At 41.7% G+C, this 15,910-nt stretch overlaps 1 protein-coding gene across 1 annotated transcript in view; it reads right to left on the bottom strand.

The window, feature by feature from the left end:
* Positions 1-15,910, bottom strand: part of LOC149067765 (glypican-5-like) — a 93,164-nt gene that overhangs the window by 53,919 nt on the left and 23,335 nt on the right. The window contains exon 2 of the mRNA XM_089252007.1: positions 10,187-10,345. Within this exon, the coding sequence (XP_089108133.1) occupies positions 10,187-10,345 (159 nt within the window). The remainder of the gene's footprint in view (positions 1-10,186; positions 10,346-15,910) is intronic.

The following is a 15,910-nucleotide window of genomic DNA, read 5'->3' as shown; positions in this document are numbered from 1 at the left end:
TGTGCGACCATAAGTGGTTCCCAACCTGTGGTACGAGAGCTACCCCCAACTTCCGAGGTACGTGACGGACCATTCAGGAGTACTGTTTCTAGGCGCGCATAAGCCTCCCACGCATGCATTATCTGGGGATACGTAAACCTCCGAAGCATTTCTAGAGAAACTTCAAGAAAACTATGCGCCTGTGCATGTCTAGGTTGGTGTTCCGCGACAGCTTTTCTGGGGTTCCGGACGATCAAACACCATTAGAGAAAAATTCCCCGCGACACCGTAACTTTGCATTGTCCCTCACCAATCGATAGTGGTGTTCCCTTGTAAAAGCAGTCGATTGGCGGTGTACTAAAAGTTTATGGTCCATCCTATCCATCCCATTGAACATTTTGAACACTTCTATCATATCTCCTCGACACATGCGTTCATCCAATGTAAACATATTCAAAAAATGAAGTCTCTTCATAACTCAAGCCCCGTGCCAATAAGGACACGCGTAGCTCTTCTCTGCACCCCTTCAACCAAGTCTATGTCCCTCTGTAGGTATGGTCTCCAAAACCTTACAGCATAATAATCATCCTGAATATATATTATATGTAAGAAACATCATTGAACTAGAACAACTGCTGCCATCTATTAAATAGAAAATACAACTGTTGCGATTCCTCAATTGAAATGACCGGTTTTCGATCGATGCGCCGCACAGAAAAAAAAAACCAATGTAGCATAATGCTAATAAATATTTTTTCTGCAAAATAACATCAGTTGAATTGTCAAATTCGCTTAAAAAATTTAACAGTTGATGTTTGTGTGCGGTAAATTGGCATTAGTAAGATGCGCAGAACTTCCTGTAATTATAACCGAAAGATATATAAACCAGAATCGAAATGAGTCTCACTCTTGCGCATCTTCCTAATGCTAATTTACCCTTGACAAACAGCAACTGCTGATATTTCGAAGCAAACTTGACAATTCAACCAATATTATAGCTCAAAAAGTATTTACTAATATCATGCTATATTGACATTTTCTATGCGGCGCATTAATCAAAAGCCGGTCATTTCAATCGGAGAATCACAGCAGTTTTAATATTTATTTGATAGGTGACAGCAGTAGTTCCAGTTCAGTGATTTTTACATGCAATATAATATAGTATTTCAATATTTTCCAGAAGGCACATTTTGTTTTGCCCATCTTTGCTTACCCGTTTATATGTTATGAACAAAAAAGTATCAAAGAAAGGCACCATCTTTTCATGGTGAATAAGTTTGCGAAATATGGACGTTTTGAGTATGAAGGTGACTGAGAATTCTTCCCTGTACATAGAGGTTTTTTGCTGAGCAGAGAAAAATTCCCTATATTGTATAAAGTAGCATTTTATTTCTTCATATCACGCAGATATCGAGATACCAAAGTTCTGTGCGCAGAGAAACAGGTCCGTACAGGTGAAATAAAAGAGAATGCGCCCACTATCTGGAACAAAAAGTTAGATGGCATTTTTAATACAGGAATAAAGTTTTTCTCTTCCCCACAAGAATCTCGGTGCTCACCCAAACACACACACAACCTAGAGCCAAGCTCCCTGGACCGAGATGAATTTATAGTGTTATTACGGACTTCTCGTGCTGTTACGGACCCTATCATGTCCGTAAGGGTAATGGGCGATGTGGTCTGGGTGCCTCCTGCTCAAAAGCAGGGATCGTAGTCTGGTATCTTTAGCGAATCCCCAGATCAGACTGTTAACGGGCCCATCTATTATGCATTTGTAATGGTGAAAAAAAAAGAGAATCATCACAGGCCTAAGGGCGGAGCCCTGTTGGACAACCCATTTGCCATTTTGAGATGACAGTAGGGACATTATTTCGATAAATATTCAAATATTTCTTTGAGTTACGTAGAACAGTCTTATCATCAAGGGTTCTGTGGAACAGCCTCATGACTAGAAAGGGTTCCGAGCGAAGCTTAACGTTGGAAACCCCTGGTCTAGGTAATATGCAAGCTTCCTAAGAATTCTAAGGTTACAAAACCTTCCAACGGGGCCACTTAACCTTCCTTTATGGCTCCCTTCTACTAGCTTTTCACTTGTGGCTTCTCTAGAATGCTCCAGCGACGCAAAAGGTCCTATAGTCTCCTGTTAAGAACCTGTCAGTCCAGACAAGACCAGGGCTCTGTCTCTTCCGGGATGATGTAAGCCCTTTACCCGTGTGGGTCTGTTAAGAATCTGGGCCCCGTGACACTCTTCTGGTCCTATTCCGGGGGGGGGGCGAAAATCTGATGAAAGGGGGAGCCACGGAGAACGGTGAAGGGTATCACAGAGCTAAGAAGAAGTAAAGCTTTCAAGTGAAAAGTGGTGGGGAAAATGTGACAGAACGAAAAACTTTCAGAATCCAGCAGAGCTGTCCATAGAACCATGGCCCATCTTAGCCCATGTTGGAATGACCCGGGGCCTCATATCCATGAGGGGGATGGAAGCTACACGATGAGATCTAGTACTATGATATTTAAATGTAAGCATGTAAATTTGTAAGCTGTTAGTTCTCCAGCTAAGTATGGTGAGCCCCAGAACATCAATTTGTCCGGAGACCCGCGATTTTGAGACGGAAAATGCATAAAACACCCACAAGAAGGAACCTTACTCAACTCTTGCCCAAGGTAGTCGTGGACCCAGAGTGATATGTCGGGAAGTTCGATTTTTTGTGCGCGTTAGTTGGATCGTCCCGTATTCCACGCAAACCTATTTTTACTATATAAATTATGCTCGTGGGGAAGAATGATCACCCACTTTCTGGATCTGTGCATGGCCCTGGGTTTCAGAGATCGATCTCATCTATAAAATTTTTGTTCGCAAATTCAATTTTGATTAAATTCAACGCTATAAGTAGAAAGGCTCTTGAATAAGGGTATGAGGGGCCCTGGATAAGACCGGGGAGCCTCGAGAAGGAAATGTGGTGCAAAAGAGGCGGGGCATGGGCTGAAAAAAAGGTTGAGAAACACTGCCCTAGAGCTAGAGGACTGTACCGAATTCGGGAGATACAGTTCACACGCTGTAATCGCATCGGTACGCTCAACCAACTTCACGGCCTTGTATCCAGGAAATATCCCGTTAATAGAAAATGGGAAGGGGGATTTTCTTTTCCTCTCACGAGAATACATCCATCTATTCCATATTATTTCAGACATGCAAAATCCCCATCAAAGAACCACAAGAAAATGAACTAACTGTACGGCTCTTTCATCTTTTTCCCTCAACAACCTAAAAAAAATTCCAGAAAATAGGAATCGATGAAGTGATTTGATAAAAAAAAATAATAATAAAAGGGATTAAAAAATAAAAGATAAAAACTACAAAACCTCGTGGGCGATTGTTGTCTTCCTCCACACAAAAAGCCGCCATTTTTTTTTTATTTTTATTTCCAATTCTTTTTCGAAAATGTAGCAGTGTTGCCACACCAGAAAGAGAGAAAGGGGGAAAAAAAAACCCTGCAAAAACTCATTTTTCATCTGACGTGTCGTCTGCTGCTCCGGGTGACATTTTTTTCCCCCCCCTTCAAATATTTTTAAAATAAAAAACGAACAGTGAAGTGAAGTACAAAATACGTAAATGCGGCTGCCCTCAGAGATTCCAAATAAAATAAAAATAGGAAAAGAAACGTTTATTTCAATGGGAAAAGAAAATTATAAAAGCAAAACTTCAAAGGGAAAAAATAAAATGGGGAAAATTTTTTCCTCTTTTATTTCGAAAAACAGCGGAAAAATTCTTCGAAACTTAAAAAGAAACGGTAGGGAAAAGAAAAATTGTTCCTTCCAAGAAACAGACCGCAATGTATCACGAAGTAAGTGACACAGTAAATATTTAAGATTCCCTTTTTTTCTTCCCCCTCAGAAATATAAGAAATTTCAGAAAATATCGATGTCAAAGCCGTCCAGAGAGATTTATCCGATTCCCTGAATTGGATTGTTTTGCAGCAGGGAATATCGATCTCCATTATACAGTCAAACTTGGTTGCAACGACACCTCGGCTATAAAGTCAAAAATTGCAGTTCCGACTGATTCCCATCGAGCAAGGGGGGTGCCTCAACCTCCGACCCGGGAACCGAGATGAGGCCCGTAAAGGTGTAGCACCCTGCCCGCGCAGGGCGTAATGCAGAAAAGTACCGACACGCACAACACTATAAATCTTTACGATGACCATACTCCTTCATGAAAATACGGGAAATCGGGATTCATCCGTGATGTCAACAGTTAATTGACAAAGCAAGTAAAGTTAACAGTTGCAGCCTAGAAACCTCTGAAAGGCAAGTAAAGGTGCTGAAAAATCGCCAACGGCAGGACATAAAAGGCTGCAAGTCGCAATCAGTAAAAATGTAACTCGCCAAAAAAAATACATGTTTGGCAAATATGTGAGAAATTCATTTGTATTACAAAACTTAATTATGATGGTCATAATAATGATAATACAGTATAATGAAATCTCAATGGTCACCCAATGTGGGGCCGTAACTAGGTTTTTCGCAGCCCGGGGCAAACATTATTTTGACATCCCCCCACTAACTTTAAAACTCGATAATTTTGTAGTATGGTGCTGTTTGTTGCCACCTAAATCTGGCCGCCCCCTCTGGTTACGGCCCTGCCCAATGTACAACTTACTGCCAAAGCCCGAAGTAAGGCTAATTCGCGCGAAGTGGCCGGAGATCCCAGGCCAAAGCTCGATGTGCTGATGCAAGAAGTCAAGGTAGGAGCCAAATCCATTTTTTTTTTAAATCGCCAACATGTGATACATGTCTATATATATATAGCAGCTGTATTGGATTAGCTCCATGGGACGAGAAAAAAAATGAAAATCGAAAGGAAAAAGATAAAAATAATTATGTAAACAGTTTTTCCTGCCAAATTTTGGAGGAAAAAAAAACGATTACCACATCGTGACCGCTGTTTGATGGGTTACCATAACTAACGTGGGCATCGTTATCACGAAAAAAGACGCCAACTTGACGATGATCCCGATGGTGTCTTTTGTTGTCGGAATTTGGCCAGGGATCGATCACCGGCCACTTCCCGAAAAGCTGGCCAATATTCAACGAAACGGCCAATTTTAGGCTTTGGCAGTAAACATATACAAGTTTCTCTCCCGTGAGCGACAAAAATGTTGCAAATTTGAACCGCGGACTGAAATGTTGTGCAAACCCTGCCATAGAGAATAATAGTAATAAGTCTTGCTTATAACGTCAATAAAAATGCAACGACCTCGGATATAACGACAGTTTTCATGGTTTGTTTTCCAAATTTCACCCATCTGGGGCCATGCTCAGCATGGTTGAGAGCATGTTTGTCTGTTATATCGTTATTATAATATAATTATCTGTTGATAATTAACGATAGTAAAATTTTTTATTACACTTGCTTATTGATAAGACCCGTATACGGGACATTCCTGTATTTTCACGTTATTTTGCCCGAATTTTTATTAAAATGTCCCGTTTTTCAATAGCTTACTTCATTGAAAACGACTTATTCACTAAAATTGGGATGGAGATATATTATTTTCATAAATTATAATACAATGAAAAATATATGCCTACAAATATTTTCATTTTTCATACATGTCGTACGTTAAACTATTTTTTTTCCCATGAAATACACTTTGTGATACTGCACACTTGCAGTAGCACTTTCTCTTCGAGGGCAATTTGTACGCAGTAATTGGAAATTTTGCCAGGCAAAATTTTTACTGCTGCCGGCATTTTTTTTTTGAAGCCAAAATTGGCGATATCCTGTATTGATATGATATCCGAATTCCCCGCATTTTTCTCCCTAAAATATGGTCATCCCAATCATAATGAAATAACCTCACGTACAGTATTTTATTGGATTCCGATTAAATTTAATACCTAATACGCCTCGGCAGTAACGACACCTCGGTTATAACGACAAAATTTCGTGGAACCTGATGTCGTTATACCCGAGTCCGACTGTACATACATCAAAAATCTACTAAACGAAGGGAAAACGGCAGGGATTGGAAAAGAAAAGAAACGGGAAGCATAAATACGATATATCGTGCCAGTCATTCATAAATAAACATATTTGAAAAATTTTAATCGTTTTTAGATTTCCTTAATTCATTTAAAAAAATGTTTCTTTTCCCCAAGGGATATTTAATTAAAATTTAATTTCCCCTCTCCCCCTTGACCTTACGTTATTTAAAAAAACTCAAATTTCCGTCTTTTAATTTACACTGACGATGATGATCAGCGGGAGGGAAATTGAAAAGTCAATTTCTTTTCCCTAAGAGAAGAGGGGAAGGGAAAAAAACCCATTTCCCTTCCTCCTTTGAGAGCACTGCAGGGGGAAATACGGGACGGATCAAAAATTGCGAATGAAGATTTCGCGGATGCCTTTTAGAAAATTTGAGAAAAAAAAAGAAGCAAACTTTTTCCTTTTAATTGAAACTGTGTTTTGAATGTGTGTTTGAAAAACTAGTGTCACATATCAGACTCCATCGCTTACTTTTTACACCCCCCCCCCCCCATGGACCACATGTTTTTCACTTACAGCCCATTGTCTCAAACCAACATCTCCAGGAGAGACCTTTTCTCATACAACTACAGCGTACAAAAATTCTACAAATAAAGTGGATATCTACACTGGTGAAATAAATTAAGAAAATTTGCATATTTTATTGAATTTCATGAAAAGAACTGAACTGAATGTGAAACCACTGCTTCTAGACAAAAATGCAAATCTTGTACGTCAAATACGTAAGCGTACACGTGTGTGTAGGCGGATCCAGTAGAGAAACAGGCGTTATAAGCGCTCGTAAGTTAAGACGCATTTCGTTCGCTAGCACACCTCGGTGAATTTCTTGGTGTTATTTTGCAGCAATCGGTTGTTAATTTCAAATTTGAACAGTAAAAATGAGTAACGTTTAGATGATGGAATGAGGTGGCGAATTGTGGGGAGGCTAGAAGCAGGCCAACCTCAAGTCCAGATTTGTAGAGAGTTTCAATTTAACGCCCAGCGTCGTGTGTAACTTATGGAAACAGTTCCAGGATACCGGATCCATCGAGAGAAAGCCTGGGCAAAGTCGTCCAAGAGTCACGACGGCCAGAGAAGATCGCCATTCGTCGATGATAGCGAGGCGTAACAGGAGTGCTACAGCTTCTCAGCTCTCTCGTGACTTGTATGCAGCCACAGGAACCCGTGTATCAAAGGTGACTGTTTCCAAAAAACTTCATGAGAGAGGGTTGTTTGCAAGAAGACCTGCTGTTTGCGTCCCGCTCACTTCTACGGACAGGAGAATCCGTTTATCATGGTGCAGAAAGCATAGAGATCGGAGTATGATGGATCAATGGGCGACCGTTCTCTTCATTGATGAGTCCCGGTTCAGCCTAAGCACCGATTCTCGCCGTACGTTCGTATGGGGAGAATCAGGGACCCGCTACCTACCCTCCAATGTTCGCGAAATCGACCATTATGGCGGAGGAGGTTTAATGGTCTGGGCAGGCATCATGTTGGATGGCCGCACACCTCTCCATGTCTCTGAAAGAGGCACTGTGACTGGTGTGAGGTATAGGGATGAGGTCTTAGAGCCCTATGTTCGCCTTTTCAGGGGTGCAGTTGGCCCTGAGTTCATTTTAATGGACGATAACGCGAGACCACATAGAGCTCTTCTGCTCGACGATTTTCTAGAGAGTGAGGATATTCGCCGGATGGATTGGCCAGCCAGATCTTCAGACCTCAACCCAATAGAGCATGTCTGAGATGCTCTGGGGAGGGCAATTGCTACTCGCAACCCCCCTCCGGGAACCATCCAGGGAATGAAAACAGCGTTGCTGAACGAGTGGGACCAATTGCCACAGGAAATGATAAAACTGCCTTACTTCAAGTATGAAATCACGCTGCGAGACCTGTATATCTTTAAGAGGGGACCATACCCCCTATTAACCATCTATTAACCCATTTTTTTGTTTATTCTGCAACCGCTGTTTCATACCTTCCGACTAGAACGAGTGTTACGCACGATCATGCGTGTGTATTACAATTATTGAATGGTTATTTGTTTTGTATTGTATCAATGTATGTACATATCAAATTTCATTTAAAATCGGTACAGTAGTTCTAGAGATAATCGACCAATTCTCTTAATTTCTTACACCAGTGTATACCGCCGCTCCCCAGTGCCGTAAACTAGGCAGGTGCACCAACACAGGGCTCACTTAAGGGGGGGGGGGGGCAGAATGTGCCATTTATGCCCACATTCTGGGCCCAAGAATGGGCCAGAAGGGGATTGAATGCAAATTCTTGCACAGGGCACTGGAATGGCTAGATAGCCGCCACAGCCTCTTGTGAGGGTTTTACGGATAGTTCTATCATATCAACCGAGAACAGTTCAAGGGGGTGGTGCCACCTACTGATTTTTAATAAGAATACGCTTCATAATTACGGGGGCTAGTTAAGAAGCAAGAGGGAATTTTGTAACCGCATTCTTAACTATGGCCGGTAACTACACAGTAAAAGTTTTATAGAGTCCTTTTTTTAAAACTCGAAAAATGCAAACAATAGGTTTATTGGTTGTTTTTTTGCAAGTTTTTTAAAAGATCTTTTATCAAACTTTTATAGTGTAATCTCGGCATAGGAATGGTCCCCCCCCCCCCATAGTTAGGAATCGGGTTAAGAAATGGGTAACCCTCAGGTCAAAGCGCTTGAAGAATCTTATCTTCACGAGCGCTTTGCCCCAGGTTACACATCACCTAGTGGCAAATATCAGCTCTCACCTATATAAAGTTCTGCTGTCCCCTGTGTGGATAGTTCGAACGGATTCTGTAAGTACTGTATGTACTCGAGTATAAGCCGACCCCTCCCCCACTTTAAGACCACCAAAATAGTAATAAATTGAAAACCCCTGTATAAACCCGACCCCAAAAATCAGCGCATTTTAGCGGGAGGGGGGGGGGGGAACTTTGTACATTTTCATGCAAAATAAAAGTTATGCCGGGATTACACCATAAATTTTTTAGAAAATTTCTTTTATAAAACTTGACAACAGCAACTAATAACGTTATCGGTTGCATTTGTTCGAATGTAACCGATAAGAGGTTGCATTTTCAAGTTCTATAAAAGAACTTTTGTAAAACTTTTATAATGTAATGCCGGTCTTACAAACAACGAAAAATGAGATTCACACTTTCTAAATCCATTCCTCCTTCTGATTCTAGAAGCTCTACATCGAAAGCCGCTCTTAGGAACAAGGGCACTGAACCTTTTAGGGAGTGCGGGCCACTTGAATGATTTGAAGAGGGTGTTGAAAGCCACTTTATTAGTTTCGAGAGGGTGTTGCGGGCCACTTACGTGATCTGGAATCCGGAGCAGCAGCAGAGGTTGCTGAAGTGATGCGGTACTGCACCGGAGGTTGCTAAAGTGATGCGGTACTGCACCGGAGGTTGCTAAAGTAATCTGGAACTAGCATTCACAGCGAAGGACCGCAATGTGGGTAAGCACTGTTCAACTAAACAATAATTGTATGAATAATGATTTAGTTCATTTTTACAAAATTAGGTTTGAGCTCGCGGGCCACATCAGGCGACTCCGAGAGAATGCCCCGGAGCCGCAAGAGTGTCTTACGGCCTCTGGTTGAGAACCACAGCCGTGATTCTTAAGCTTCTTTCATCCTCTGTAACCTATATTTTCCTCTGGTTGCCCCTTATGCATGCATGCTGCCCGAGTAAAGGCAAAGGCTGCCATCATCGATTTCAATCCATCAAGACAACTGATACGAGTCCGGTTACGACATGCCACGGGAAGGTGGGGGGGGGGGGAAACGAGGGTGATCGGCTCAAACCCGATCGACATTTACGCATCAAGATCAACGTTGACGCACCGGGGCGAAGTGGAACGAGTATATAACGTGCGTACATGCGCTGCTACACGATTCCAATCAAACATTTCCGGAGATATCTCCCCCCCCCCTCACCGATTAAATGTAACACGGAGTTCGCACCAGGAATCGCATCCTGTTACCACCACGGAGCAAGGTAAATCGAATTAGATGAGCGGGAATCGAATCCGAGGAGGACACGATGGAGGAGGAGGAGGTGGGGGAAGTTCTCCTACATCCCTCGAGGAGAAATTCATTACATACAGCATTTATTATCCAATATGCTATAAATGCGTAAAAAAAAAAATCTAGAAAAAACTCACCCCTGAAGGAAGCGGTGCTCGAATGCAGCAGCGATTTGAGATCGGCACTGGACGACTGCAGCATTATCCAGAAGTCTGTCTTGACGGCGTTCCTGTAGCCTTCCTCCATGGATGGCGTGCAACACGACAGCTCTGAAGAACATTCCGTCAGGTTACTCCCTGGTGTTCCCGACAGAAACAAAAACACGATTAAAAATCCCGAACACTGAGAACAAAACCAAATATAAATCGCAAATATTTCGTAGAAAATAATTCGGGCTTTTTCACGGCACCCTAATATCATTTATAGGTCATCAAAATAATCTTAATTTCAAAAATTCAACCACGCCTCGTTGAAAATAGGCGGGGGAAAAAAAATTGGGCGTTTCATGAAAAAATTGGACGGGGCCGGACATTTCGCGAAGTGGCCGGAGATTCTTGGCCAAAGCTCGATGTGCTGATGTTAGACGGCCTGGTAGGAGCCAAACTTTTTTTTTTAAATCGCCAACGTGTGATACATGCCTCTATATATATAGCAGCTGAATTGGATTAGCTCCACGTGACGAGAGAGAAAGCGAAATTTGAGAGAGGAGGGGGGGGGGGGAAACTATAAAAATTATATAAGCGGTCTTTTTTTGCCAAATTTTGGAGAGAGAGAAATGATTACCGCATCGTGACTGCAGTTTGGCGGGTTGCTATAACTAACGTGGACAAAATTTTAACGAAAAAATACGCCAACTTGGCGATCCTGAGTCATGTCTTTTCTGTTATCGGTATTTGGCCAGGGATCACCGGCCATAATCACGAACTGGCCTTGCCAATATTTAACGAAATTAGCCAATTTCGGGCTTTGGCACTAACATATACATTCATTTTTATTGACACGTAGTTAGTTCAACTAATCAAAGGCTTAACAACGCGAAATGAACCATCGCCTCCTAGAGATAGAAGGCCTGTGCACTGTTTGCCATGAACGTCATTCAGACTACCTAGCAAGTTTGCCACATTTTGAAACACAGCATCCTATTTCGTTTCTTCTTATTTTGGCGTGGAATCTTACTGACTGGCTCACAAATACCGCATAGTGATTGGATGTGGGGCATAGAAATCGCCAATTCTGAGCCCGATCGTTTCTTTTCCTGACAACGATGATACTGGCACAATTTTTTCCCCTGAATATTCTGAGGGAAAATTGACTACTTACTGACGTCACAAGCAGACTGCAGAGGCCTATCTGTAGGAGGTGCTGACTGAACTCGAATTGGTTTTATTCTTCAAAAACACTCGTGAAGGAAACAGTTATACAGGAGAGAACATTGAGTGCACTTAGTAATCGTTCAGTGCGGGATTATATAAGGCTCTTGGAACATTCCAGAAACCAGTATGTAAATCGGTGTATCAAACGTACTTCCGGTTTGGGAGAACATTCTAGAAATCACACGGATACACCTTCAAAAAAAAAAACTACGTTTTCTTTTTTTGTCCGAACCAGGATTCGAACCTGGGATAAAATCCCTTTTATAAAAGGGATCAAAAATCTAACCAATAAGGTTATTGGTCACATTCTAGAAAATGCAACCGGTGGCCTTATTGGCTTCATTTTTCAAGTTTTATAAAAGGACTTTTACGAAACTTTTATAGTGTAATAGTGTTTCTTAACCTTTTTTTGCCCGTGGCCCCCCCCCCCTTTGGACCATATTTTTTTTTTCTCGTGGCTCCCCTGCGTTACCCATAGTTTTCGACCTTCATCTAGAAGCAAGATCCTTTATACGTATTGAATTGATTTTTTCAGTGAATTTATACTGAACGAAAATTTTGCAAATACGATTGGCCTCTTGCCCAGTGGCCTAGAATTTATTGAGCTCCCGAATAGTCCACGTTGTATTCAGGGCCGTCTCAACATCATGGGTGCCTTAGGCAAAGTGATGCTATGGTAGTCCCATACTTAGCTGGAAATAAACAGCCTACATATTTCCTACTTATTTTCAAAATTAATTGTACTATGAGTTACTTACTCCGACCCGGAAACCGGGGTTCCCCGAAGGGAGCATTTATTTTCTCAATCAGAAAAAAAAAATTACATGTTAAAAATATATACATTCTATATCACTAAGGTGGGGTCACTTATGGACATGAGACCCCTGGGCATGACCCCTCACAAGAGTGGGACTGACAGAGCTGCAGCCTTGGGCTTGATATGGTTTTCATAATTTTTTGTTTTTTACACTATAAATTTTATATGGAGGAGGGGCTGTGAAAAATCTAGCCGAGGGCTAGCGGAAAAACCCCATCCTAGAGAACTTGCTGCAAAATGTAGGCGGTGAGGCCCGGGTGGGTCCTTGCCTTAAGACGGCCCTGGTTCCATGGGTGGTTTTGTTAAATTCTTTAATTGTATAGTCACTAAGGGGCCGTTCAAGTATTACGTAAGAGAAGTTATAGCTTTTTTTGACCCCCCCCCCGTCAGCAAAACGCTGACCCCCCTCCCCCCCTTGCCAGCAAAATTTCGTCATCAGCTCTGCCTCTCTGAATCCTACTCCCCCTTCATAAAGGGTGGTTGATGACGTAAGCATTATCCAAACCCCCCTCCCCCCTTATCATCAAAAGTCAGCAAATCGGAAATCCCCTCTCCCCCCCCCCCCATCGATGATGACGTAATACTTGAAAGGCCCCTAATACAAAAGCTTTATTTCTTCACATCTTAATTTTTCTTCTCAGCTCTCTGCAGCCCTCCAAACCACCTGTCATGGTCCCTTCCTCCAATTTCTTCCGTGGCCCCCTTGAAGTATCCCAGTACCACTAGGGGGGCCATGGCCCCCGGTTAAGAACCACTGGTGTAATATACCGGTCTATGTTTTCACACGATAAACAGCTATAGAATAAATAGTATTTGAATATCTGTTCAATTATCGGAAGTAAAAATGACAAGGAGTTATGGTTCGGATACATTTTTTTTGCAGTAACATTTAGTTGATTTATTATTTAGTTATATTTTAACCTCTTCGCTCACAAGCGATTGGAGACAAATTCGGATGATATCTGTTAGACGAATCAGTGATAAATACAAGCTCTGATAACCTTGCTCTAACGTAATGGTATGTTAAAAAGTAGAAAAGTAAGGGAAAAAAAAACAGATAAGAGAGTATAGTTATATACTGTTTTTCTTTCATCTGTAATACTTAGTACGTATGAAGTATGTATTTCTCTTTTCACCCTTCCCCTACCTGTTTTCTTTCTCCTATTATGTACTTGTATATAATACAACCTCTCTATTTGAAGTTTTTCCTCCTCATGATGGAGAGTGAAAAGAACTACAGTAGAACCTCGTTTATCCGAACAACTCGATCAACAGAACACCTTTTAAATCTAACTCATTTTCAATTTTCTATAGTCAATGATGCTCAACAGTTGGTATTTTCTTGGAACTTGAATCTTCTTTTCTCCCAACTCGGTAGCTCCGCTCTATTATGCAATAATTCACTTCCAAAAAACTGTACATACCGTACCTGTAAGCTAGTAAGCAGCGGTGGATCCGCGTACAGTTTATGTAGTTATAAACGATTGACACACACAAGAGCAAACAAACGTGTGAATGGGAGCAGATTTAGCTGTCATCTTTTTTTTTTTTTTCGTCTCTGAAGAATTCATTTTAAATTGAATTTAGTCCTTTGCGTCATCGAATTAGTTTCGAAATCGATTTTCCGAACACCCTTCGGTCCCGATGTGTTTGGATAATCGAGGTTCTACTGTACTTTTTTTTTTATAGGGTTGCAATAAAGTTTTGTGGTGATGGATCGAGAGCGGGAAGAAAACAGATTTGTTCGAATTTATTCCACTGGCGTTTGGACCCAATATCACGTCCTTGTTTGTAAAGTGGTTAAGGGTGAGCAAAATACAGGGTGTCCACTCTCATCGTTACAAATACAAATACCACGCCACAACAGGCAAATTGCCCAACGAGGTGGCTGACTTAAGAACATCATGGATCCCTGAGCCATTTTTTGGAGGCCCTACCTACTACTGCTACACCACACTACGATACAGGCTCCGACTCCGACTTCCAATGAGGACGAGGCGAAGAAGGAGGAAGTCACGAATTAGTATTTAATTAAATAAGGGCAAAAGCTGTTCCTTGTAGGCGAAGGTCGCGAGGCAGCTCCCTTGAAACCATGCCGGATGAGCGGCTGGACTTTGAGGGCTGGGTGACGGCTGGCCAGGTGTCAGGCAGTTGAATGCATACAGTCGCTTTCGTGGCATTTGGGGGGGGACACACACACACTCATACTTCCGGCACAACTCAATCGGTAGTAAATTGCCTATGGCGATAGACCGGAGTTGTGCTCGGTTTGAATGAATGAATGCTACACCACACATGCACCCCCCCCCCCCGCGGAACCCCCAACGAATCGGTACATGCGGGAATGTGCGTGTACGTGTAGTGAAACCTGACGAAGTTTTTTGTTTCTCTGTAATGCTTGTTATGTGTATTGGCTTGTTATTCAATGGCTATTTCTGAACCGTTGGTTTTAGAGACAACTTTCGAAAAACGCTTCTTGCCCACTTTTTCTCTTATTTTTAAATTCAAATATCTCAGTGGATACTCACTTAGAAATTTTGGGGGGTGGTCAAGTCTACTGCAGACATAGGAAGGCTTAGTCAGAATACCGGACGTATCGAAATGTAGATAGATGACTATGAGCAATCTTTATAAAGCGTGACTAATCGAGAGATAAGTCGGTGAGTAACGAGTGGGTGGAGATCAAGTTCGAGTTTAAGATCGGAAAAGTAACTAAAGTAGGACCAGCAGCAGTCGTGAATAAAGGCGAATGGATTCATTTTTGATAGATTCAAGTTTACCGATATGACTAGAGGTGTCGGGGGTCCCAGGCATTTTATTATTTATTCATTAATCATTAAAAATTAATTTGAAAAATTTAATATTTTTTAATGTTAAAAAATTTCAATATCCTGCGGAAAAATTTTCGGTGTTTATGATATTCCCCAAATTACAGTAGAGCCTCTCTTCAAGTGTAAACTTGCATCCGGCCCACGGGTGTCCCACACCCAACATTTGCCACCACAGAATCTCCTGAAATAATTAATAATTTAAATTAATTAATATTTAATTTTCATGGTATAAGTCGCACCTCCCGCTTTCCGTCGGGATTTCCCATTTTCTCGCAGCGAGGGGAGTTGTGGGGCGCAGATCAAGATAATAAATTGTATGTCTCTGCTAAGATAATTGAAAACTGTCCCCTAGGATGGGGGAAAAATGGCAGAATGCCATTTTGCGGTTTTCCAAAGCTTCGCGCGGTTGGGAGTGCAATGGTCATTTCGTGGAGAAAGGCATATGTTAAACTTGGTGCTTCTTTACGGGGGGGGGGGGGGCAGTATATTTAAGATCGGGACCATTTAGAGGTGCAAAAATTCGGCTGTAAAATTACGTTCAGTATCGTTTGGAAGTCGCTAACTTCACACGTAAATATACGAATAGGACTGCCGGTCGTCAGCAGGCAGATGACCACTTTGAAGTGGGCACTGAAATGATTTTTGTTTTATTGTCTTGGTGTGCTCCCCAAAGCCCCTCGCTGCGAGAAATGGAAATCCCGACAGAAAGGGCAAGTGCGGCTTATAAGGTGAAAATCCAATTTTTTCAAAATTTATTTGATCGCAATTCTCAAAGCATATGTCGAAATATGCTACGTACGTCGCAGAACAATCTGGAAGAATTTCAACAAAAGTGTAGAA

This window comes from Pholcus phalangioides, unplaced genomic scaffold (assembly GCF_987345545.1).
Source record: "Pholcus phalangioides strain wild (caught in Gottingen) unplaced genomic scaffold, Ppha-v1.0 ptg000028l_1, whole genome shotgun sequence".
In the NCBI taxonomy this organism is placed as follows: Eukaryota; Metazoa; Arthropoda; class Arachnida; order Araneae; family Pholcidae; genus Pholcus; species Pholcus phalangioides.
The sequence above is the reverse complement of the archived record's forward strand: the minus strand, read 5'-3'. Positions and strand labels throughout refer to the sequence as shown.